The 25,130-nt window shown below is 39.6% G+C and overlaps 1 protein-coding gene across 9 annotated transcripts in view; it reads right to left on the bottom strand.

Moving 5' to 3' along the window:
* Nucleotides 1-25,130, bottom strand: part of EFCAB11 (EF-hand calcium binding domain 11) — a 146,837-nt gene that overhangs the window by 105,996 nt on the left and 15,711 nt on the right. For 7 of the 9 annotated variants that reach the window (XM_047738309.1, XM_047738303.1, XM_047738307.1 and 4 more), the window contains 2 exons: nucleotides 20,582-20,683; nucleotides 19,678-19,768 (listed from right to left, as the gene is read on the bottom strand). In XM_047738309.1, the coding sequence (XP_047594265.1) occupies nucleotides 19,678-19,768; nucleotides 20,582-20,683 (193 nt within the window). Of the gene's footprint in view, nucleotides 1-16,083; nucleotides 16,104-16,452; nucleotides 16,493-19,677; nucleotides 19,769-20,581; nucleotides 20,684-25,130 lie in introns of those variants that run through there. The other 2 variants (XM_047738312.1, XM_047738310.1) reach the window with 2 other exon arrangements.

Raw genomic sequence — 25,130 nt, 5'->3', positions numbered from 1 at the left:
GTGCTTATTTTGTGCTTCCAACCTGGGGTCAGGCTGTCTGGGGCAAAGCCCATTTCTATCAGCTCATGTGATCTTTGCCAAGTCACTGAGCTGCTCTGGCCTTTAGCTTCCTCATCTGTAAAATGGGGGCAATAACACTAGCCACTTCACAGGGCTGTTGTGAGGATCAAAGGAATTCAAGATGAGCAAAGCATTTGGAAGAGGGCTTGGCAGGCTGTTAGCACAGGATGTATGGTCACTGTTGTTACCAGTCCCTCCTGGCCACTGATGCCCTATTCTTCCTCCATCCCCTACTCTTCTCCTTCATCCACTCTTGGTCTGTGCCTTCTCTCTCTCCAGATGCCTTTCCTCCTGGAGTTTTTCAAATTGTAACTCAGTTGTTAAACTCCTGGATCGTCCTGGCTGGAATCAAATCCCCTCACCTCTTTATGCTTCTATAGTAGGTATTTTCTGCCTTATCTTACAGTCAGTATTTCATGGACTGTCCCTGCCTGATTTGCTCTTGTAGCCCTGAAGGTACCCTTCCTAGTGCCTGGCACGTGGCACGTGCTCAGCTAGCATTTGTGGAATAAATCAATAGAGAGAGTTGTTATCTACTGCCTGATCAACTGTTATCACTGTCATGAGGGAGGAAAGACTGGTCCTGGGAGGCCCAAACTATAAAGTTGAGGCAAACATCATGACTGTCTTTTGGATTAAAGCACACTTTGTGAAATGCAAAGATCATTTAATTTCATGAAAACTTAGAGAATTTGTGGAACAAAATCAACACAGAATAAAATCTCAGATGTGAAACAAAGCTAACTTGGTCAGTACCTCTGACTGGCAGGGTGTTGTGTTACTGTCATCTCTCCATTATCCACACTGGAGAGGAGGAGCGGACCGTTCAAGATTAATACCCATTTGGCCATGGAAAATTATTCCCGAAGTCAAAACCTCTCATGTTTTCCTGTCTCTCTCTCTAGGATAATCTAGATAACGTCATTAAAACATTAATACAGTGAGTGTCTACCAGGGGCCAGGCATCGTGTTCTCCTGTGTATTCCCTCATGTAATCCCCCAAACAACTCTGTGATGTAGGTTATCTAGTCTCTGTATTTTACAGATGAGGTGACTAGGCACAGAGAAGTTGAGTTACTTTCTCAAAGTCAACTGGCTAGTGCAATCCACTTAATTTCAATTCCTCTTCCTATACTTATTGTCCTAAATGGCAGTGCAATGGGAATCAGTGTAGAATATCTGAGATACTCAGCTTCTAGTGGAACAGGAGGCCAGAGGAATTCTCTCAGGTTAAGTCCGATCTGGTCCAGCTGGGCAGGAAGGGCCAAGTGTGTGAACTGCAATGGGTTTCAGGAGTCAAAGGTGCTCAGGTTAGATCCAAGCTGGCCTCCGAGTCCTAGGGGATCCAAGCTGGTGGGCAAAGCAATGGACTCCGACTTCTCCAGAAGCACTCTGCGTGAGACGCACACTCTTTCTTTGCCTGCCTATTTCTATCCTTTAGGTGTCATACGGGCTATCACTTTCTCTGAAGTCAGCCCCATGCCCGCTCCCCAAGCCTTCGTTAAGCATCCTATATTCCCGCAATGCTTTGCAGTCATCTTTCAGGATTAACCATCTTGGATACTAACTATCCATCTCCCCAACTGGACTATAAGCTCCTGGAGGGCAGGGCAGTGTTTGTCTCATTTACTTTCACATATTCCCAGTGTCTGCAATGCACAAGATGCTAACACATATTTATTTCCAAAACAGAAAAAGATACAAGCCTGAGGACAAAAGCACACAGGGCAGAGACACCTCCTAAAGTGATTGGGGGTAAGAAGAAGACTGGCGTGCCCACTGCACATTAAGTATAAGGTGAGGACCGCACATACAATCGGGCACCTAGGGAGGATTCGGAATTGTTACCAAGAATCCACAGAGGGTCTCAATTTCAGTCCCTGATTTGAAAGCTATACACACCTGTGCCCACTGCGGTCGCAAAAATATAGGTGTCTACTGAGTACCCATGTCACTTTGAGTGTTGATAGCTTCACTTAGAAGGCATAAGAGTCTTTTAGAGTTTTTAGCTGGTGGGGAGAAGCAGGAAGAGCACCCGGGAAGGGAGAACACAAGGATTTGGAAAAGTTAAACTACGCTCTCTTCTTTAGAATTGACATGAGCCTACTGAGCAGGGGATAGGAAGCAACCATGAGCTCAGCAAGGAGAGCTGGGGACACTTTGGCATAGTATTAGAATGTGGCAAAGGGGAAACCATACAGGCTACTTTGCTTTAATCATTAATGAAAGTGCACCTACTTCACGTACTATGGATCTGGTTTCGGGGAGAAAAGATAAATTAATCTGAGGCTACTCATTTTGTGATTGCTTCAAGCAAACAACTTTTAGCAATGTCACAAAGCCAGCTAGCAAACTAAAGAGAAATGAGGTCCAAGGAACCGAAACACGAAAATTTGAAGAGAAAAAGAACTGCACAAAGCAAAACAGACCAAATACAAGGCTAACCAAACAAAAGCTAAATCCAATAAACAGGAATTGCCGTGTGCTCTGGAGGACTGCCAAGGAGAGTGAATTTCCACAAAGAATGCGTCTGTCACCAGTTCGGAAAACTTCAATTCCAGAAGGGCTGAAGGAGGGTTGCAGCCACCGCAGAGCAACACGGGAGCACTGGGGTGGAGAGGTGCAGATCAGATCATATTTCGGCCTCTGTAGACAAATGCTGGAACTCTCCCTAGCAAGACAGAAGCGAGCAGCCAATTCCCTCCCATGCACCCCAACACAGCCCTTTGCTAGAAACAATTCAGGTCATAGAAATTTGCAACTTTGAGGATGGCCTTCTCTTCTCCATTTGTAGAGAAAAGCACCACTGTCAATACTTTTTGGCCAAAATCCTAGGATCCTAAGTGTTGAGATGAAGTGAGTCCATGCAGCCCAGGTGAAAACACTGGCCATCACCTGTCACCTTGGACCCTAAAGACAGAGTCCTGGGCATTGAGGCTGAAATCAAGGTAGATCAAGGAAGCCTCACTCCCTGGGTTAGAGCTCAGCTCTGGCCTGGCGTAGTCCTAGTTGTAAGAGCAGTCATCCTAGGAGTAACAACCATGACCACCACTACCGCAGGCCCCCTGCCTGAGCATTCATATTAGGCCAGGCATACAGCTAGGCGCTTTGCATGAATGAACCCTCTTCACAACCCCTTATTATCCTAATTTTACAGCTGCTCACTTTACAGATAAAGGAACCAAGCTAAACTAAGACATTTCTCAAAGGTCTCCCAGCCAATAAGCAAAGGAGCAGTTATTCCAAACATGCTTTCTTAACCAACAGACTTGGCCAGAAATGCAATAAAAGAAGGCAGATAATCAGCAAACACTTATTAATTGTTGGCATGGTATGTACTATGAACCATGTAAGGTGAAACTGGGGCAAAAAATAAGTAAGATTAAACAGAATTCCTTTTCCTTACTCTGTAAAAAAACAAACAAAAAACTCGAACTTTATTAATCTTTAAAGAAAGAAGCCCCCGTACCCTAAAATCCACTGTAATCTATCCAGCAAATATTCAGGTTGTTCAAATCTCTAAGGAGACTAACAAACAAAACAAAAGGAGAGTTGATCATATATAGCTCAGGAGCAGTTTTTGGTTCGCATTATCTAAAATGCGGACTTATTTAGTTCCAAGCATTGGGAGGCCTGAAGTCTGAAGCTCCTTAAGATTTCCTGAGTGTAAGCATTGCTTTTTTGCTCAGATTACTCTATTGCTTTCTTGATTGAAATTTCTGTACATTAATATGTGCTTTTTTTTTCTACATGACCTATTTTCCAACGGGACTGAGGGGGAAAATCGCAAATGCGTATTTAAAGCCACAAGAATATTTAAATTCTCCCTATTTTTGTCAGACATTTTTAGTACTTTCTATTTGAAGATGAAAGATAAAAACTTGTGTGCATGATTAATTGTAATGATGAAAGAATGCGAGGCAGTTGCTTAAGAAACAAGAACAACAAAGGGATAAACTACTGCAGGCATCACCAGGACTGGAATGACACTGCTCTGTGTACTTGATCTCCATGGCAACTAGCAATGGGAAGATGAATGTTTCATAGTCACTCCGCTCTGCAGTACACGTCTATAAATCAAACTTGCATAAAGAGCACAAGATTTCTGCTGTGGGCTGTACTCAGAGCTGGTTTATTTTCCTGTTACTGTATAAGTATGGAAAAGAAGCACAAGACAATGAGGTCATTTTTAGTGGGGAACAAACTCAGAAATTACTAATACACCTGTGACATAGGATGTCATTCATGTAGGAAGAGAGGAGAGGGCAGGAGAGGCAGGCAGGGGAAGTGGGGTTGGGGGGAGTAGATGAAAACCCTGCCTGCTTCAGTAGGGGTAACAGACATAGGCACTCGTGTGCTCTAAGAACCGCGAGCTGCGTGCCTCCCTGTCCCTCTCCTTAGCTCTGCTCCGAACCTTTTGTGGGAGCATCTTCATCAATGGTCTTGGATACAAAGTTTCACTCTGATAATTGGGCAGAAATAATGCTCTGGGTTTAGTATGAAAGTTTAGGGAGGCTGAACAGACACACACTTGTTTTTATTTACACTGAAAATGGCTCCTCATTGTAGAAGTTAGGGCAGAAAAATAATACGCTGGTGTTGAATTGGGAGTCAGGAGACCTGAGTTTTGATCCAGGTCTGTGTAACCTTGGGGAAGCTATTAAGTTCATTGACCTCCATTTTCTTAGCTAGGAGAGAGACAGTGGATATGATTTCTGACATCTCTACCACCATCTGAGGCCACGATTCTGTAATCTCTAAATCTCAAAAATCCAAATCAGTGAGATCTAACCAACCATGTTAGCTGTGCCATTTCTAAAAAATACATCTCTTATATAGCCACACTATGAATTAATACTGTTTTATGATTTTATCATCACAGTGAAGCCTCTGCCAACATGTGTCAATCTTTTAAATACAGAATATGCTGTGGAAAATGAAACAAATTTCATTATCAGAGTTTTAAAAAATGTACAATCTTATACCTGATTCCTATAACATTATAAAGAATACTTAAATTTACATAATCTTCCTGTTGCATAGATGAGGGCTGCCTATCAGTTCCTGCCAAGCGGGGAACATTCCACTGCTTGGAGTCTGCAGCGCTCAGCAAAGGTTGGAGGCTCTTCTGGGGTTCATCGCTGGAACAGTAATGCTCGGTGAGAGTTTGTGAAACAAATAAATGAGTGGAAAACCAGCTGTGAGGAACACCTTTGCTACACCTTTTAGTAATCTTGTATCGCCTTCCCTAGTCTTCAATGTTTAGGCTGATTTTGACCAACAGACAAATATATCACCAGGATAGAGAGGCAAATATTTGAAAGCCAGGTAAACTATCCGAATCTCTCTTCCGTGAGTCTAGGAGTCTACAAAATCCCTGTGGAACTTCACAACCTAGAAATATCTTTTCATTAGTGGAGCATGAGGCATTATCACACACAAAGTGGACCCCTGGTCCTCAGGCCTGGCTAAGCCCGGGGGTAGGGCAGGGGCTCCAAAGGACCAAGTCCTAGCCTCAGCCGCCAATGAGGGCAGAGCAGGGAAATTACACCCAAGGAGCACTCATTATCTCATTTAATGCTTATGCCAACTCTGCAGAAAAGAGGTTATTATCCCTGTTTTATAAGTTGGGAAAGCTGAGCTGTAAAGAATTTATGTAAGTGACTACAGGGTGATGGTTAGGAAGTGTGTAGCAAAATTCAAAACCTGCTCTCCCTGATCCCAAAGCCTCCCTATGCTTCTGACTGCATCTCAGGACACATTCGGACAACAGATGATTGCTCCACTGGACTTCTTTGGCACTAAAAAAACAAGGGGTTAAAAAGAGTTAAACAACCCTAGCCCTAAAAAAGCACACTGGTAGTAAAAAATAGTAGTAATCGGGGGCGCCAATCAGTGGCTTAGCTGGTTAAGCATCTGACTCTTGGTTTCGGCTTAGGTCATGAGATCAGGCTCCACGCTCAGTGCAGAGTCTGCTTGTCCCTCTCCCTCTGCTTCTCCCCCCGCTCACACACACTCCCTCTCTTAAATAAATAAAATCTTAAAAAAACGAATAGTAGTAATCAGTATTTCTTAATTCTAAATTCAGATCCTAAATAGAACCAGGTCTATCACTCCAGCATACATTACCACCCATACTTCAATTCCCCAGATGACAGGCTAAAGGCCATTTCCACGATGGAGCAAGATGTCACACAACCATGTAATTTCCAACATGTGAACACTATGAGAGCCAATGACATCTTTATAGGAGTTTACTAGCAATGTAGTCTGCTGCCTAGCAAAGGGATTTGGTTTGGTTCTTAAACTGAGAAGATGTAATAATTTGGGCATATATTTTCTATACTAATTTTTCAAGACCTAATAAAATAACATTTATTAAGGAAGGCTCCAGCTTAACTGCCTCTTTCCAATTAGTTTCTTATCAGAGTGTTTAGCACCACCAACTGGTTAAAGAGATCTACTACAAGTTTGTTTGGCTCTCAACCCGCTTTGTTCATTAAGAGAGGATCATACATTTATTTCATATTTAATTTGTGGTAAAGGAATTTACTTCAGCTACTAAATAAAATTAAAAATGCGTTTCCTTGTCAGTCAAATAAATAGTAATCCACTTTGACTTGTTCACATAAGAAGAACGTATATTTTGGTTAGTAAATCATTAGAGAAAACTAAATCTACCCACTAAAACTAATTTGATTTATTATACCATAAGCTCGCCCTCAAAAAACAAAGACCAAGAACTACAATGAAAATTAGAAAATAAAATAGAGAGGAAACTAAATGGGACCGAATACTACACTAGCCTATAGTGTTTATATCAAACATTAATTGGGAATAAAAATGATTGAGGAGGTAATTGCACTTTTAAGAACTTTGGAGTTTTCCACCAAGATTCCTGACCTCAAGATGGATGCTGCCATCTGACAAGTAAATATATTCCACCATTTATCTTTCCTTCCTGTTTAACTGAACCCCATCTAGCAATGGGTAACTATACATATAGCATAACTGAGCCCTGAGGGTTCAAATCTGATCTCTGTACAATGAATCAGTGAAAAGAAATAACCCTGAAGAACTAAGTCTGACGATTTCCCCCAAACAACCAACTTGTGAATATAAGTTGTCCATGAAAAGAACATCCAGCCAACTTATTGTCATGACCAACTTGTAACCGACAGAATGAATGGCACCAACATTATAGCAAGTTTGGTCACTGCAGAAACTTTTCTACTACTCTATGAGGCAATGTACAAGAGAGAAAGAAGAAGAAGGTTCCATTCAATTAAATGAATTGGACTCTGATGGCAGAGTTCCATTAAAAGCTTTCTGATAGAGTTTAAAACTACTGTAATAATTTTCTGACAGCAGTTTAAAATCTCTATACAAATATGTGGTCAAGTTCATATTTTTTAAGCCCTCTGCATCTAAATCTGCAAATGAAAGCCCCATAAGGAAGATAATCTGTGATAGTTCCAGATAAAATTAAGGACAAGCAGATGCTCCACCCAATTTAACACATAATTTGAAGATGCAAACTTTAACAAACTTTATTCTATTCCTTTGTTTTCTCATTCATTCATTCATATATTCACTGAACACTCTCTCCATCAAACACAGGTAGGTTTCTGCAAAAAGGGAAGAGTGTGCCTCTTCTACTGCCCTCACCTCTCCTTGGGTTGAGCCTTGGATATGCCATCTCCAAGGCAGAGAAGACTTTTATTTGAAGTCATGAATGGATTACAAGAAACCTTAACAATAATATTGACTTGGGTTGAGAAATGCATTTTGTAACTTTTATTTTTGTTTCCACACAGGTGGAATGATACTTAATGCTAAATGTGTTCAGGCATTTTATTTTAACTGTAAATTCAGTCTACTCTACCATTATTAAGCAGTGGTATTCTTAAATCAAAAGACAAAATTTTGAAGTATAAAAAAGACACATGACCATTAACAAGTACCAGCAGTGTGACTGTCATCAAATAAAATATTTTTATTGTTTGTCAGTTTCCTATGTCAGTTTTTTTCTTTAACCAAAGGTTAAAATAATTGAGAATTAGGTCCACTGTCACTTGAAATTAGGGATAACAGAGCTCAGCTTCACCTGTACAATGGGTATAAATAATAGCTGATGTGTAGCATCACTGCACAGATTCGGTAAGATTATATTAGCAGGTGCTTAATGAATGGAAGCTGCCATCGCTGGCACTGGAATGATACAACAATGCCAGGAAAGCTGGGGGGAGGGGGGAGGGAGTGAGCATCAAGGACAGGGTTCCTTGGCAGGGTGCTCAACACCCAGAGAAGATGACAAGAATGAAACCTGAGAAAAGGAGGGCGAGCTACCTGGAGCGACTTAGGTCAAGGGAGCAGCTTTCTAGGCTAGGAGATTAGAGTATGTTTGTAGACAGTCTGGAAGTCATAAAAGGAGAGGAAATGGCTGATGGAGGAAGGTCTTGCATTAGAAAGCAGGGAGGGAATGAGATCGAAATAAAGGAGAGGAATTAGGAAAAAAAGAGAGAGAGAGAGAGATCCTATTCCTTACAACTAGAATTGAAAGAAAATTGAGAACTTTGAGGGTGAAGAGGAGGCAGGAAAGAAAACCCAGGCAGAGGCCATGACCATCTCCATGAAGCAGAAGGCAAGCTTACCTGCAGGGCAGAGCAGATGGAAAGGTTCAGTACAACGATGACAGAGAGCAAGTCAATCTGATCATGTGTGACAATGCTAATGACCTGACTTGGGGTGTGAGGCCGAGAATTCCGAGGCCCTTCAGAGGCATGCAGGCCATGGGTACAGGAGGAGATGGAGATGGCACTCGTGCCAACAATTTGCTATCCCTGAAATAGGAAATCAAAGATAGAGGAGACAAAGTTCTCCTGGATGCCAAAGAGGGTATGACATGACTTGAGTGACAGCTATCCCAAACCTGAGCAAGGAAAGGAAAACATTCTGGAATTACCTGAATTCTGGAATTCAGGACCAGGGCTGGGGAAATGTACAGAAGATGGATTCAGACAGTCCAGACACTTTGGCCAAGTAGACATAGCAGTCTCTGTCTCAACAGAGAACGTAGTCCCATTCTGGGATAGGCAGTCGGAAGATCAAAGCAAGCCACAGGGGATCTAAACAATGGGATCCAAGAAAATGGACCCAGAGTTCATGAATCTCTCAGACATTACACTTAATGGGAGAGAGACATTTTTGTATGTGTGTTCTGGGGAGGAGGTAGACGCATTGCAGAAAGGTGGCAAATGGCTTGTTCTAGGACACAGATTGACAAGGAGCAGGCCCAACTACCAAACCCCATTTCTCAATTTAAAATTATTTTTCGCTTTCACGGTATTTGGGGAAATACTTTACTATTATGATGTAATTCCAAAGACAAGATGCGTAACACATGGGTTCTTATCAAAACAACCTGAACCGGGATGCCTGCTATAGTTTCCTGTGATAGAACGCTACATCAGCTTCCTTTTGCACATTTTTGTAAACAGTTCCTTTTTTATATACAGATAACCAAATGAAATCTCAAGTTTAACAATCTAAACCAAACCAATTTATATGAACAGAGGCAAATTATTTAATTATGCAACTGGTTTACCAAGAACATTTCTGGGCGGAGCGAAAATGCCTTGCTTTGTCATGTTTATGTTCGGGTATTGTGGGGAATAAAGCCACGGTTCCCGCCCTGGGGATGCTTATCCTGCTAAAAAGAAGTGAGAAGCAACTTGAACCTTGATTAAAAGCACAAGCTCAGTAGTCAACCTGCCTGAGTTTGAGTCTTGGATCCATTACTCACCAGCAAGAGACCTTCAGCAAATTCTGTGACCTCTCCAAATTTTTCCTCCTCTATAAAATGGGGATAGACAGGGCCTAACCCATGCGGATCCTATAAGGATTCATTCAACACAGTGCCTGGCACACAGTAAATACTCAGTTAATGTAAGTTGCCAGTGTTATGGTGTTTACTATTATTAGACGCCTTAATGTGGCAAATGCTATAGGAGTTCTAAGGAAGAGGAAAGAAATTTACTGGGCTAGTGATCAGGGCAGGGTACCTAGGAGAGTTCAGCTAAGCTCTAAGGAATGGATGCCATTTAGATATGTGGATGGGGTAGTCAGAGAAGAGAGGGCAATGAACCTGGCATGAGTGAAAATGCTAGAAATGACAGGATCAGTATATGGCAGGCAGATCAGAATGGTGGAGTAGAATTTCTGACTTGGGAAATGCTGAGAGACATGCTAAAAAGGCACACGAGGTTTCTCTGTGTGTAGGGGCCTTGCGTGTCAGACCAAGGAACCTAGGGGCCATCTGGTAGGCAATGAAAAACTACTGAAGTCAAGGACAACTAAACAGTAATGCTTAAACAAACAAACGAACAAACAAAGTAATGCTAATTTCCCTCATCCAAAATGTAACGGGAAAAGCAGGCCAAGGATTTTCAAACTTAAATGTGCATATTTACCATCCAGGGATATTAAAGTGAACACAATTGACTCTATGTTTGGAGGGGGGCCTGAGATTAGGCATCACTGATAAGCTCCCTGGTGCTGATGCTATTGGTCATTGGAATACTCTTTAAATGGCAAGTGGGTATGTATTCGAGATAACCTGATGGAGAATGACTGGGTAGGAGATTGGTAGACAAGATGGCTAGACATGAGCTGGCAAACTCATTATGAGTCATTATGTCACTGAGATAAAAACACAGTACTGGAAATTTTTTGTTTCTGATTTTTAGGATATATGTAAGGAAGACTACTAAAACTCCTAAGTGTAACTCCTAATTCTGAGCCTATTTTTTTCCACACCTTAAAATAATGTTAATTTAAATATCTCATATAAAATCCAAATTCATTTTATTAAGTACAAGCTTTTCTTGTTTTATTAACACAACACATAATATTATCAAGATTATTTTCCCCAGGAGTTAGCTATCTATGACAAAAGAAAAACATAAGAAATTGATTCCTTTTTCTATAAGGAAAATGGCATGAATACATTCATGATGTGTGGCTATTAATAACTTCAGGGATGACTGAAAGGGTTAGCAACATTTGGTCATAAGAAAGAAACCGTGGCAGCAGTATCTTATGTGACAGTTGGATTAAAAGAAAAATAGCCCTCATGCTATTACAGCAAGAACAGCGTATTCAACCATATATGTAGATGAGGAATTGGATACGCTGGCCATAACACTTGTTATAGTGACATCTCAAAAACTAAACCCAGGGTTGGATAGCTGTCAAAGCCAGTAATTTCCTCTTGAGAGCAGTCTTTGTCACACTGACAGACCACATCTGTATTCATGTGGTGGTGGATTCTGAATAATATCTGTGATACACAGAGAAAATAAAGAAGACCGCCATGACACTCTCCATGATAGATAACCCTACCAGCGAGTTCTGGAATGAGAAGAAGCCTGCCAGATCATATAACACAACAGCCTCATTTCGGAGATGAGGAAAGTGCAGGTCACAGAGGCTCAGTGATTTGTGGGAAGACAGGTAAGTGGCAGAACAGGAACTGGAACTCAGGTCTCCTGCTTCCCAGCCCTGGGGCTTACCGCTCCACATGACCTTCACAGGGCTCAGCATTTAGAGAGGACAACAACACGTACAGAATAGAAAGCCCCTTGGCTACAAAGCCATTCATTTACATAAGATGGAGTCATCTATTCAACACATACGAATTTGCGCTGTACTGTCGTGAGCGTGATGTCGAACACTTTGCTGTGCCTACTCACGCTCTCGTGCTGGATTTTATGTATACAAATAACTATGAATAAGTATAAAGAAGATATTTATGACAGATTAGGAGTTTAAAGCAGAAGGTGAAGACAATTTTCTTCTGAGGGTTGCAAGGCGGTGAGTAGGGTGTTGGGTAGGGCCGGCTGTCAGGATAAGAACGGTCTGAACAACTAGGCCTTAAAGGTGAATAGAATTTGCATCTGGGTGGGTTTTATGTAAAACAGGACTACACAATCTGGGCATCCTAAATGTAAAAGAGATTAAATGTTCCTTCCGATCAAATAATATATCCTTGATAATATAAACTAAGGGAGCGGAACCGAAGAAACCAAAATAACAAATTCTATTTGAAAATTTACAGAGAGAGGTCAGCACTCCTCTCTGCTTGTTTCCTGTCCAGTAGCTGAGCTTCAACTCCTAGGTCACTAACTTTAAGTTTATACTGGGAAAAAGATGATCTTCAAATGCAAGGATATACTTTTTGTCCACAGTACAAAATCAATTAAAAGCCCTCTGAAAAACTGGCATTTTCTTAAAATGATTAGAATACATTTCTATAGCTGGATTTTTTAAAGTACAGTTTTATTCAATATATGTGAAATCCCCAAAGAAATGAAATTCTGAGGTTAGCTTGAACAGCTTACACACTGATACTGCCCATTCAGGAACCACAGGCAAGAGGATAATCAGAAAAGGAAATCTCTGATAATACAATTTTGAAACAAAAAAATGAAAGAAAAACTAAGGCATTACCACTGCCAAGAAGATACAAAAATTTATAAAATAAAAACTGAAAATTTAAGAAGTCTATTCCTTTGGCCCTATACTTACACAACCAACTATAGCTTGTAACAGCTCTCTGTGTATGATTACAAAGAATGAGAAATGATTTCTAGGCTTTTTTAAAAAAATACTTTTCTATAGTCAGAAGCATGTAGATAATTCTGGATCAATAATCATATTCATCACAGTACGTACTCACTATAATAGCTGTGCTCTTACTGAGGTCACATGACTACATCTGTAAGAGAACCATTCTGATGCACAAATGACTGGGAAATCTTTTCTTGTCCAAGAAAATGATGTGCAACAAGTGTGCTACCAGCAGAAAGGAGTTATAGAAAGCTAAAGAACATAGTGAGGAATATTACTTCAAAAGAGATGAGAATGAATTGAAAAATAAATGCTATCTTTAAAGACACACACGCACACACACACACACATACACACACACGTTCTATTTATTTATTTGGGAGAGAGAAAGAGAGAGAAGAGTGGGGAGGGGCAGAGGGAGAAGGAGAGAGAATCCCGACCAGACTGAGCATGGAGCCCAACACCGGGCTCGATCTATTTTAAATCACTTTCCTTTAGGCCCCTTGGCTCTGTTATTCAGCATAACAGAAGAGTCTGTTAGTTCATTCTACCCAAGTTCATGACAACCCTTTCCTCTATAATGGCTGTGACATGAGACGTATATGATCTTTCTCCCAAGAAAATATCCATCACTCCCTAAACCCCTATCCCCACTGCAACTCTAACATTAAAAACATATTCATCCACAAGTCATGATACTCTTATTGTCAACCAATTTTTAATATCCAGAAGAGGAGAGTTAGAGGTTGTTTTTTGACCCTCCCCACATCATATAAGGAATGAGATTCTTACACCAAAAATACCAGATATAACTTTAAATGTCTCCTGTCATGATTAGAAAGCGTTTCGGTGCCTCAATATTTCCACGTTACATTAGTTATCTGGCAATCTGCCTGTGCACTCAGAACCTCAGACAGTGGGTCAGGGAGTGGGCCTTCGGCATACCCACATTTCATTTCATGGCTGGGAAGCAGAAGCTTCCCAGAGCTTTGTGCCAATTGACAGGTGGTGGGCAAGTACAAATCTCAGTGCTTACAATGAGCTGGAGAAAGCTCCTAGGCATGGAGAAGTAAATATAGCCACGCAGAGAAAAAGGCCTGCCAGAAATACCACAGGGTGCTGATGGCGGGCAAAGTCAGGAAAGAGCATGAAGTCAGCTCCTTGATAACAGCTGAGGCTAAATCGTGAATTGCAAGTGACCCCAAAATAAAGCAAAGAGAGGCTATCAGAGATTAATTCATGAAAACCACATGCAAAAAGAGAAAAATGGAAGAGAAAGCCAAACTCCTGATTGCATTTTAAAGTACTTTTTTCTAGTTTAGAAGAAGTAAATTAAACCATAAAAAAAACCCTAAAAGTGAGAATTTCACTGTCACTGGACATTGAGAGTAAGTCACAATGAACCAACAATTATTTAAGTAAGTACAACGCACGAGGCACCATGCTGGGGACAGTGGAAGTTGCGAATAAGCTCATAAACTCAAAGAGCTTGTAGCATCTTCTGAAGACAATCCTGAACACTGCCTTTATATTTATCAAGTAAGTGGAAAAAAAAATACAACCATAAATACTAACAAACTTTAGCAAAAGGAGGTAAGACTGTTCAATGCAAAGAAAAAGAAAATTTCATCATGCGGGACCTTGAAAGATAGGTCTAATCTGGGCAGATAGGAGGTAGAGAAAGGCACTGCCAGCAGGGGAAACAGAATGAAGTTTAAATACACATCACATGTTCAAAGAACAAGCAGTACGCCAAGGGAAACAGTTATTTGGGGCTAATGAAAGATGAATGTGAAAAGGAACCAGATGTTGGAGAGCCAGGTTAAATAGTTTTAACCTTACCTGTTAGAGGCATTGAAGATTTCTGAATGTTAAAACAACAACAACAAAAAAAAACTATAAAATTTTCCATAAGCACCAATAATATTAAAGGAGATAGTTATTTTTTTAAACTTTTAGTGCTAGAAACAGCTTATTATCTCACATTCATTCTATTGTACAAACTATTCAGTTCTCAAACCTCTTGAATTTCTGGCATTTGGAGTGGGTAGGAAAAAAAAATATCTTCAGAAAAAGGATTCTCTAAGAACTTCTGAATAACAAAATACCACCTCTGATATAGCCTAATTTCAGTACACAAATCATGATTATCCACTGTTAAGTAGAAAGCAAAGTTTCAAATACTGAAAGGAATCTCAAATTTTGAATCCAAGTATTAAACATTTTAGGATATTGTTAGAGGTAAATAAACTAGTACCAATTTCTGTCTTTGTTTTTTGGGTAACATATCATCTCTTGGTTTAAGAAAGTTAACTTGTTCTTCAAAACCCTTCCTTGGTAGAAAACTTGTTTTCCTTAATTTATATGAAAAAGGCTATAATCAGCAGCCCCCAAGCAATCACTCATTAAAAATAAAGTCTCAAAACCACTGTTTCCCTAATAAGGCAAACACCTCCATAAAATAGGAGTTGTAAGTAGATACAGAAAGGTTTAGGGAAGATACTATAAAATAGTACCACAAAATTGTGGAGGGCACGTATTACATGGAGCACTGGGTATGGTGCATAAACAATGAATTTTGGAACACTGAAAAAAAATTAATTAAATTTTTAAAAAATAACAAAAGGAAATTAAACATCAGCACATATAGCTCATGAAAGAAATGTAAAAGAGAAAGAAAACCATAGAAGACAAAAAGAAAAGCCGCACTGGACATAGTACAAAGAATAGACTTTGCTGAAAGTATGTGAAGATACATGGTGAGCAAAACAAGCCAATGAAATAGAAACTAATAGACTATTTATTTATTTATTTATTTATTTTTAAAGATTTTATTTATTTATTTGACAGAGAGAGATCACAAGCAGGCAGAGAGGCAGGCAGAGAGAGAGGAGGAAGCAGGCTCCCTGCTGAGCAGAGAGCCAATGCGGGGCTCGATCCCAGGACCCTGAGATCATGACCTGAGCCGAAGGCAGCGCCTTAACCCACTGAGCCACCCAGGTGCCCCACTAATAGACAATTTAAAAGGACTTTCAACATAAGCATAATCAGCATTCTCAAGGAAAACTGGCTCAAAAATGTTAATGTTCAATTCATTATATATTTTTATTCAAGGACAATGGCCCCTGTGAACAGTTAGAAATGTGAAAGACACCAGGGAATGCAGTCATGATCCCTACTAGAGGACAGACTTCAGCTAAGCAGAAACTATGGCACAAGGCCTGGAAGTGAGCTCTGAATCCACATAACTTAGAACTAAAATGAAAGACATTATGGTGGGGCACCTGGGTAGCTCAGTAGGTTAAGCCTCTGCCTTCAGCTCAGGTCATGATTCCAGGGTTCTGTGATCAAGCCCTGCATCGGGCTCTCTGCTCAGCAGGGAGCCTGCTTTCCTCTCTGCCTACTTGTGATCTCTCTCTGTCAAATAAATAAACAGATAAATAAAAAAGGAAAGAGATTATGGTTGTTCATCATAAATGTTATGCTACATATACGCATTAGAAATGTAAGTATTATAAAACCTGACAATATAAAAAAAAAAAAAACCTGACAATATATATTTTTTAAAACTATACAGCTTTTATTCATGATAAAATCAATAACATGAACACTCCCAGAGCAGTTAGGGAGCAATTCACAAAACTTCGAAAAATATCTCATTTAGCTCTTGGGATGCATTAATGAATGATCCATCCACTTGCAAGCAAAATGATCCTGTGATGTCTTCTGCCTCGAGTCTGTCTTTTTGAATTGGTTGTTTTGCTTGTTCGGTTGGTTTTATTGTTGTGGTTGTTTGATATGGCTCAAAAAAAAAATGAAGGTGTAATATGGATATGTAATACTTCTGAAAGAAACCACTCCTGATCTTTTTTGGTTTCTTTAGGAAGAATATGGCCGTCACTGAATTGAAGGTAATAAAAACTTCAGTCATTCACACCAAAGATGACTCTGTCTAATTAGGATTCTCCCTCTCTAGTGGTCTTCTTCTAGTGTCTTTCGATACCAGCTTTCTCCTGGGTAACCATGGACCTAGGAAAGGAACTCCATTCCCAATGGTCAATTAAGTCAAATGCTACTCCAGCTGACAAAGAGCGAATGTCCAACCTTAGAAACATCATGTCATTTTGTATCACTAATAGCCTTAGCATCTGATTTTTTTTCCTTAGTCTTGAAAATTGTTGGAACCACTGAAACAGAGTTGTGTGGAAGACAGACATCCCTGTGTTTCTGGCCTACTTCAATCTATACTTCGAGGAACTATTTTTCTCTCCCTACTTGGTTTCACAACTACATTTAATACTTGTTATGCATCATTAATTCTAGTTTAGGGATTATGGTGCTAAAAATAATAAAAATGAGTCTTTAAAATGGGCATGTTCAATTAACTAAAATGCCTTGTTTGGCTGTGGTCTCCAAACTGTTTCAATCCATAATTCTAGGAAGTATAAGATTTGTGGGCCTTTCATATGTTTATTTACAGGTTATATGCACAAATGCTCCTATATTAATATAGCATATACATTATAAGGCATAATATAGAAATTCTAAAGAATTAAAGATAACACTATTTTATTTATTAATGGCAAATGATTTTTTGCTATCACTAGAAATTATTAATACTAATAAAAATAATGTGACTTAATATACTTTATAATTTCCAAACATCTCAATTTAATCTTTTGTGATTGAGCAATTTAATACTTGGTTTTAATGGCTGTCAGAGATACTTCATGAAGATATGTGGACCTAAGTGGGAAAAGGGCGTCATGACATTCAGTCTCTTAATTTATAATTCTATCCTCCAATACAGGAAAGGCTCAGGGGTATTTCGAGGGTTTTTAAAAAAAATTATTTTATTGTAATTGTGAACTGAAAGTCAGCTAGTATATGTCTGTCTCTCCTGATATTAGTTGCTCTTGAAAGCTTACTAAAGTTATTGAATTTTTATAGCTTTAGGAATTGTGTTCTAAAACCACTGAAACTTTATAAGATTTTTTTCCAGTTGGTTAGGACATTCCACTTTCAACTTATTGAACATGCAGATGTGAAGGGTTTCCATAAGTGTCACACATCATTTTTTTAAAACAGAATCACACTTCCAATCACTCATTTTCAAAAATGCTCTCCTGGAAGCATAGATTTCTTTTGAGAAGTAGTTTCTCATGCATTGTTAAAACACTGCTTCTAGGGGCACCTGGGTGGCTCAGTGGGTTAAAGCCTCTGCCTTCGGCTCAGGTCATGATCCCGGGGTCCTGGGATCGAGCCCTGCATTGGGCTCTCTGCTCAGCAGGGAAACTGCTTCCCTTCCTCTCTCTCTGCCTGCCTTTCTGCCTACTTGTGATCTCTGTCTTTCAAATAAATGGATGGAATCTTAAAAAAAATAAATAAATAAATTCTATTAAAAAAAAAACACTGCTTCTAAATAGGGAAGGGCTGTATTTAAATGTATTTTTCAAAAGTACACTTAAACTATGAGGTTGTACCTACTGAAACTGTTTGACACATAAAGGTCAGCCAACATGGACACTTGTCTTTTGTTAAAAGAAAAATGCAGTAACAATTCTCTATTCTTTCCTTCCGTGAAGAAGAAATACACTGATGCTCATTACTCATCATCACAAAGTATATACAAAGATGCTACCATATTTCAAAGGTCTCGCTGTTCTAGGATCAACTAAGTAATAGCGTCCTATAACATTCTGTCTAGGTCTGGCTTTAACTCCTTTGCTCTTCTTCAATAGCGTGCTCGATAACTTGCTTATGAATGTTGCAGTAAAAGAACTCATAAAGGTCACTGTTACTGACAGTGAGAGCAAATCCTTATTTCAAATAACCTGCCTGATAATTTCTATGGAGCAGGGATGGCTTCCAGTCAGATTTCATGAAATTATTTTTATCTCAAATGGGAACATCTATGTTCCTCCATCTATGTTCCTACTATCCACTCACTCTTTCTTCCTCTCTATCAGAAACTCAGAAGACACATGACTACCCAGAGCAAAGAGGACACTTCTCAGTCTCTTCCCCGTTGCAGCTACCCAGTGCCTTGAAACTAAGTCTGGGTCACTAGGATGTAAGTAGAAACAATGGATAGCCCTAAGAGGAAGAGAATCTCTTCAACTCCCTTTCCTCTGACCTAGCTGGAATCCAGATGTGATGGCTGAAATCTAAGCAGCCACCTTGCAGCAGGAGGGAGACACCTAGTGTTGACGCAGCCAGAACAGTAAGAGGAAAGGTGTCTGGGTCCTTCATGACCGTGTTGACATCAAGTCAGCCCCAGACGGCCTGTGTTCATGTGGGAGAAATACAGTGCTTTCTTTTTTTGAGTTTTGTGATTTTGGGTTTTTTGGTTCTTGTTGCAATAGGGACCACTAACAGATACACGTGGGAACAGCTGAGGAAGAGCTCACACAGACTCAGAGAAGACTCTGCTCTGCCGTCTTGTCACGTCAGCACATGCTCGTGCTATTTATATGACCTTCACTCTGCAGCTTTTTAACAGAAACTACGTTTAAGCCTCTTGCCCATATTGTCAGGAGTTGTCTAAATAAAGGACATAATACAACCATTATGTCTACTCTATCAGGGATGCATGAACTGTAACATTGATCAATAACTCTGAAAGCACATGAACAAGGGGACACCATGAAGCAACTTCCACTCTTCAGACAACTTAAGACCCATGTGTAACCTGTGTCTGAACACAAGGGAACCAGCCTCCATGTTAAACATTAATAAAGCTTCAATTTTTTTTCTTGCTAAATATATATATATATATATACACAATGAAGTTCTACTTTTCCCCTTGCTCTTCTCCCACCCTTACCAACAAATATCTATACACATCTCCCTGGTTTGTAAGCACTCCACTATCAAGGGTGTAGATGGAAAAATCTACATACCTAAGTGTTTGCCATAAGACTGGAAACTTATAAAAGCAAATGGCAAATTGAGGGGTGGGTGTATATAAAGATTTTGGTGCCTTACCTGAATACGTCCAGAACAGTCCTTTCTGATAACTTGGGAGCCACCTGCTTAAATGCTTTCTTGAAATCTTCCAAAGTTAAATACCCACGATCTATTTGAAATTAAAATATAAAACATTCACTTACTTCTATAAATCCTATTAACTGTTACCTCAACCATATTTGTGTGAAACTTTCTTACTTGAAGAAAAGCAGTAAATATAAGGTAATCTGAGATTGTTTCATCAGAAGAATTTAAGAATCTACTACCACTCTCCTTCAGTGCAGGTCCAGATGATCTCACAGGTCATTAACTGATTCTCTGAGTGCCACTGGGTTTCAAGTCTATGTGAATTGCCAAAACAATTTATTCATCAAAATTCAGGTTTTTTTTTTCTTTCTTGGTGTCAGAATGACAATATACAAATGTTTAGAATGAAAACATCAAAGCAACGAAGACGCTGACCCTGGACTCCACAAGTCTTTCCATCCTGTGTGTGATCTATGGGGCAGAGGGGGTTCAAAGCCACTTTTCTCGGCTATACCCAGTGTGAGAAAAAAAGAGTTCTTTTCAATCACTTGTGGGTCAAAGTAGGAGTCAAAGGAAAAGGCCATACGTTTCCCCACACCTTTGTAGGTGGCTCATGACCTATATCCCCATGTAGCCAGCCCTTTTGCTATTCCCATTATAATGTAGGCAAATCCTAAGTACAATTATGTAACTGTAAATATTATCTTATCCAAGGTAAATGTCAAGAGTTTAAGACTGTGATAGAGGAAAAAAAAATTCATACCAACACCTAGGTAGCAGCTAATGAATACAGTAAGATAATCTTGCAAGTATATTAGTTTATTTACTGAGAGTACTTAGCAACTTTTCTTAATAGCAGTTTTTAAAATATCAAAACAATTTAAAGATACTTAACAGTGCCTGTCAAAAGCTGTGAAGATGTGTCTTATTTCATTCCAATGGAGTCGAACTTCCTTCTTTTTTCTAACAATACTTAAAAACTCCTCAAGCAATATACCTAAAAGTTAGAAAAAACAATTTGCCAAAAGTGAACATCTTCCTCTTTAAGAAAAAACAAAAACATAAATGAAAAGTGATACATATCATGAACAAATTTTATCATCGTTTTGATGAACAGTGCATATCCCTAAAGCTCTATAAAGTGAAAAAGACAGTTTACTAAATGCTAAATAGACCCAACCCTAGCAATGAATAGCAGAAACGATAGGCAGTTCACTGAGCTCTTCTAGGGGTTAAAGGAATGGTGACCTCGAAAAAGTGCAACACTCTTCCCTCTAAAAGATGGAACACACAGGCCTGAAACTACTTATTAAACAAGGTGTCCTAATTTTTCTTTCCTTATGGTTCTTTGATTCCTTTTTTCCTAGCCAGATGTCATTATGGTAGGTTTTTTTTTTCCAACTGGGAGATGGGGGCGAAGTAGTAGTTTCTCAAAAGTCAATACCAATTGCACACCAGAGATAAAGGTGGAGAAAATATTCCATAAACAATAGAGCTGGCATCGTCCCCAGCCTTGGGTACACCCCACCACTACTCTGCAGCCTCAGGCTCTGCTTCCTGTGATTCTCATAATAAAAGAGCCCAGCGTGATCATATGAGGTTGGATACTGTGCTTACAATGTCTATTAAAATGAATTCTAATGTGATCTTTGTAGTAGGTTTAAAGAGGAGAGCCAAGAATTTAAACATTTTAGTGAACTGAGCCCCAAATATATAATATAAAAAGAGTAGTTCATTTTAGTAACTCAGAATTTCCATTACAAAATGGATCACTATTTTTAAAAATAGCCCCAAATCATACAATAACCATGTGCTAATTTTTAAGAATTTGCACTTTTGGTGAGATAATACTGAGGTGTATACGTTCTGAAAATAGTTCCAATGGTTTTAAAAAAAAATAACAAAGAAAATACTTTTCTTAAGGGAACCTTTGTGCAATATTGGTAGGAATATAAATTGGTACAGCCACTGTGGAAAACAGTATGGTAGTTCCTCAAAGAATTTAACAGAACTACCATCTGACCCAGTAATTCCCCTTCTTGGTATTTACCAAAGAAAACAAAAACACTAATCTGAAAAGATATCTATACCCTCATGTTCACTGCATGAGGGTATTTATTTATACTATTTATTTATACTAGCCAAGATATGGAAGCAACCTAAGTGTCCATCAATGGGTGAATGGCTAAAGAAGGTGTGAAACACACACACACACACACAGAGGAATACTACTCAGCCATAAAAAAAGAATGAGATCTTGCTATTCTCCACAACATGGATGGACCTGGAGAGTAGTGTACTAAATTAAATAAATCAGAGAAAAATAACATGAATCCACACATAAAAAAAAGCAAAACAAATGAATAAACAAAACAAAACAAAACTTGAGAGATACAGAGAGCAGATCAGTAACTACCAGAGGGGAAAGGAGGGGAGTGGGCAAAATGGGTGATAGGGATCAAGAGGTACAAACTTCCTGTTATCAAATAAATAGGTCATGGGAATGTAACGTACAAAATGGTGACTATAAATAATAATGTATTGCACATTTTAAAGTTATTAAGAGAATAGATCTTCAAAGTTCTCATCATAAGAAAAAACGATTTTGTAACTCTGTATGATCACAGGTGGTAACTAGACTTACTGTGGTGAGCATTTCACAATATATACCCATATGGAATCATTTTGTTAAACACCTTAAACTAATATAAAGTCATATGTCAATTACACTTTACTAAAAATAGTTTTATTTCTCATGTTTTTCTTATTTGTCTGTTAAAGGTTTAGAAACTTTTTAAAGATTTTATTTATTTGACAGAGATCGCAAGTAGGCAGAGAGGCAGGCAGAGAGAGAGCAAGGGAAGCAGGCTCCCCACCGCGCAGAGATCCGGACGCTGGCCCATCCTAGGACCCTGGAATCATGACCCGAGCCAAAGGCAGAGGCTTTAACCCACTGAGCCACCCAGGTGCCACTAGGTTTAGAAACTTTAAAATCTGTTTTTATGTTCAAATGCTCCTTTTACAACTTTTTAGGACCCACTGTGTGCCACACAGTGTTGAGCTCTGGAAATAGAGGGGAAAAGAGAACACACACACACACACACACACACACACTCCAGTCCCAAGGGAGTTACCAGTCTAGTAGGGGAGAGAATGATAGCTCAGGTGCACCAGCACATGTACACGTTAATTATAAATCATGGCATGTGGATGACAGAGAAAAGAGGAAGTTATAAAAGGATCACAAGAACCCTCCTGCAGAGTAGATTCTGAGGAAAGAGTACTCTCTAAGAGGAGGGAATATTTAAGATAAGACCCATGACAAGAAGGTACCAACTGGCTAAAGGTGAGGAGGAAGAACATTCCAGGAAGCGGGGGAAAAAAGTCGGGAAGGCAGCTGCATCTGTCCTAAGCAACAGGGCACACCTCCCAGCACTTCCCAGAGTGCTTGGCACATGCTCAGTAAATGCGCTTTGTATGGAATTTGTGCCTGCAGCTTTTCCCCCCATCACAGCTAAAGATACACAGGGATGCAGCGCTGCTTTCATCTAGGCACCTTTGAGAACAGAGGACGTATCGAGACCACTTGCTGAGGATAAAATTGAAGTCTAGTCATGCCACGTTCCTACAGGTTCAAATCTGTTAACTTTACTTTCAGGAACACCAAAAGCTCATCAATTAGATAGCATCTCGATTAGTTGAAATTCCTGAATAATATACCACTGATCTCTGCATGTCCTACGAGACCCTTTACCACCTCGCCCCAGTCTACTTTTCTGGCTTCTTCCCTAGTAAACTTCCTGAGGCTTCCCCAAGGCAACAAACCCTTTCATACCTTTGGGCACATTGCCTGGAATGAGCTTCTCCTTTTTCTCCTATTGAAAGTTTACCTCTCCTTCCCTAGGCAACCAGTACATTGCCTCTTCTTTGAAGTCTTCCCTGATTTCTTCCCAGTTGAGTCCCTTTTCTGTGACCCACCAGCCCTCTGTTCATAACACAATTGATTTTCTTTTTGAATCTATTAGGTCCTATGGTAATTATTTGATCACACATCTACCGGGGAAGCACTGTATGTGGTTTAAGATTTTATTCCCAGCGTCTGGCATCATACCAGGCACATAGTAGGCATGCAATACACGTTCGTTGAATAAGTATATCAAGTAACAGGAAGATGTTATTTCTAGTTTTCAGCAAAAAACATTAAAATGTGTGTTTTAAATGATCTCATAACTGTAAAACTAATGCCAAAAGGAGGTGACTTTCTATTCACCTAGCCAACAAAATAAACCATTTTAGAAACCCCAATTTCTTAATACATATGATACACTGAAAAACAAAATTCAGAGAGAAAAGAAATACATGCATAATATTTGCTCTTCTCTTATCATTGCATTTGATTTAGGGAAATGATAAAAACACAAAACCAAACCAAGACAATTCTATGGTTCAATATGTGATTTACACACACACACACACACACACACAGAAAGACATGAGTAGTAATAACTTCTAAATTACATATTCAGAAAACTTATTGGTATTTGGAACTGCAAAGCAGTTAGGTCTTTATTTCAGAATCCTGTGGGATAACAAGCAAATGTTCTTTAGTTTTTCCTAGGAGAAAATGTGGATTTCAATGGAATGTTTACTATCACCTAAAAAGGACAACAATCTAGGGGCACCTGGGTGGCTCACTGGGTTAGGCCTCTGCCTTTGGCTCATGTCACGGTCTCTGGGTCCTGGGATCAAGCCCCGCATCGGGCTCTCTGCTCAGCAGAGAGTCTGCTTCCCCCACTATCTCTCTGCCTGCTGTTCTCCCTACTTGTGATCTCTCTGTGTCAAATAAGTAAAATCTTAAAAAAAAAAAAAAAAGACAACAATCTAATAACACAAATAATTCCATAATGTAATCAAGTTCTTTTACACTATTTTCCCACAGGATCATATGCCTTATTTTTTGAAGCCAATGTTCTAATGGTCATCAAGTAATATTAAGCCATAAAAACACATCCCCACTGCTCCCTCCACCCCCACACCCTTAACTTGTCTTAATCTTGCACAGCAACATATATCCAAGTGCAAGCCCCTTTTCTACAAAGGGTAGAGTTTCATTCAGCTTGGCTCTCACGCTCCAGTAGTACAACCACTTTCCAAAGCCAATGCATAATAGTTTGCTATTCCTAAAGCTCTGAAATGCAAACACACTAATGTAAGTTTTATACATTCTGCAGCTCTTTTTTTTTTTTAAAGATTTTATTTATTTATTTGACAGAGAGATCACAAGCAGGCAGAGAGGCAGGCAGAGAGGCAGGCAGAGAGAGGAGGAAGCAGGCTCCCCGCTGAGCAGAGAGCACGATGCGGGGCTCGATCCCAGGACTCGGAGATCATGACCTGAGCCAAAGGCAGCGGCTTAACCCACTGAGCCACCCAGGCGCCCCCATTCT

This window comes from Lutra lutra, chromosome 7 (assembly GCF_902655055.1).
Source record: "Lutra lutra chromosome 7, mLutLut1.2, whole genome shotgun sequence".
NCBI classification, from domain to species: Eukaryota; Metazoa; Chordata; class Mammalia; order Carnivora; family Mustelidae; genus Lutra; species Lutra lutra.
The sequence above is the reverse complement of the archived record's forward strand: the minus strand, read 5'-3'. Positions and strand labels throughout refer to the sequence as shown.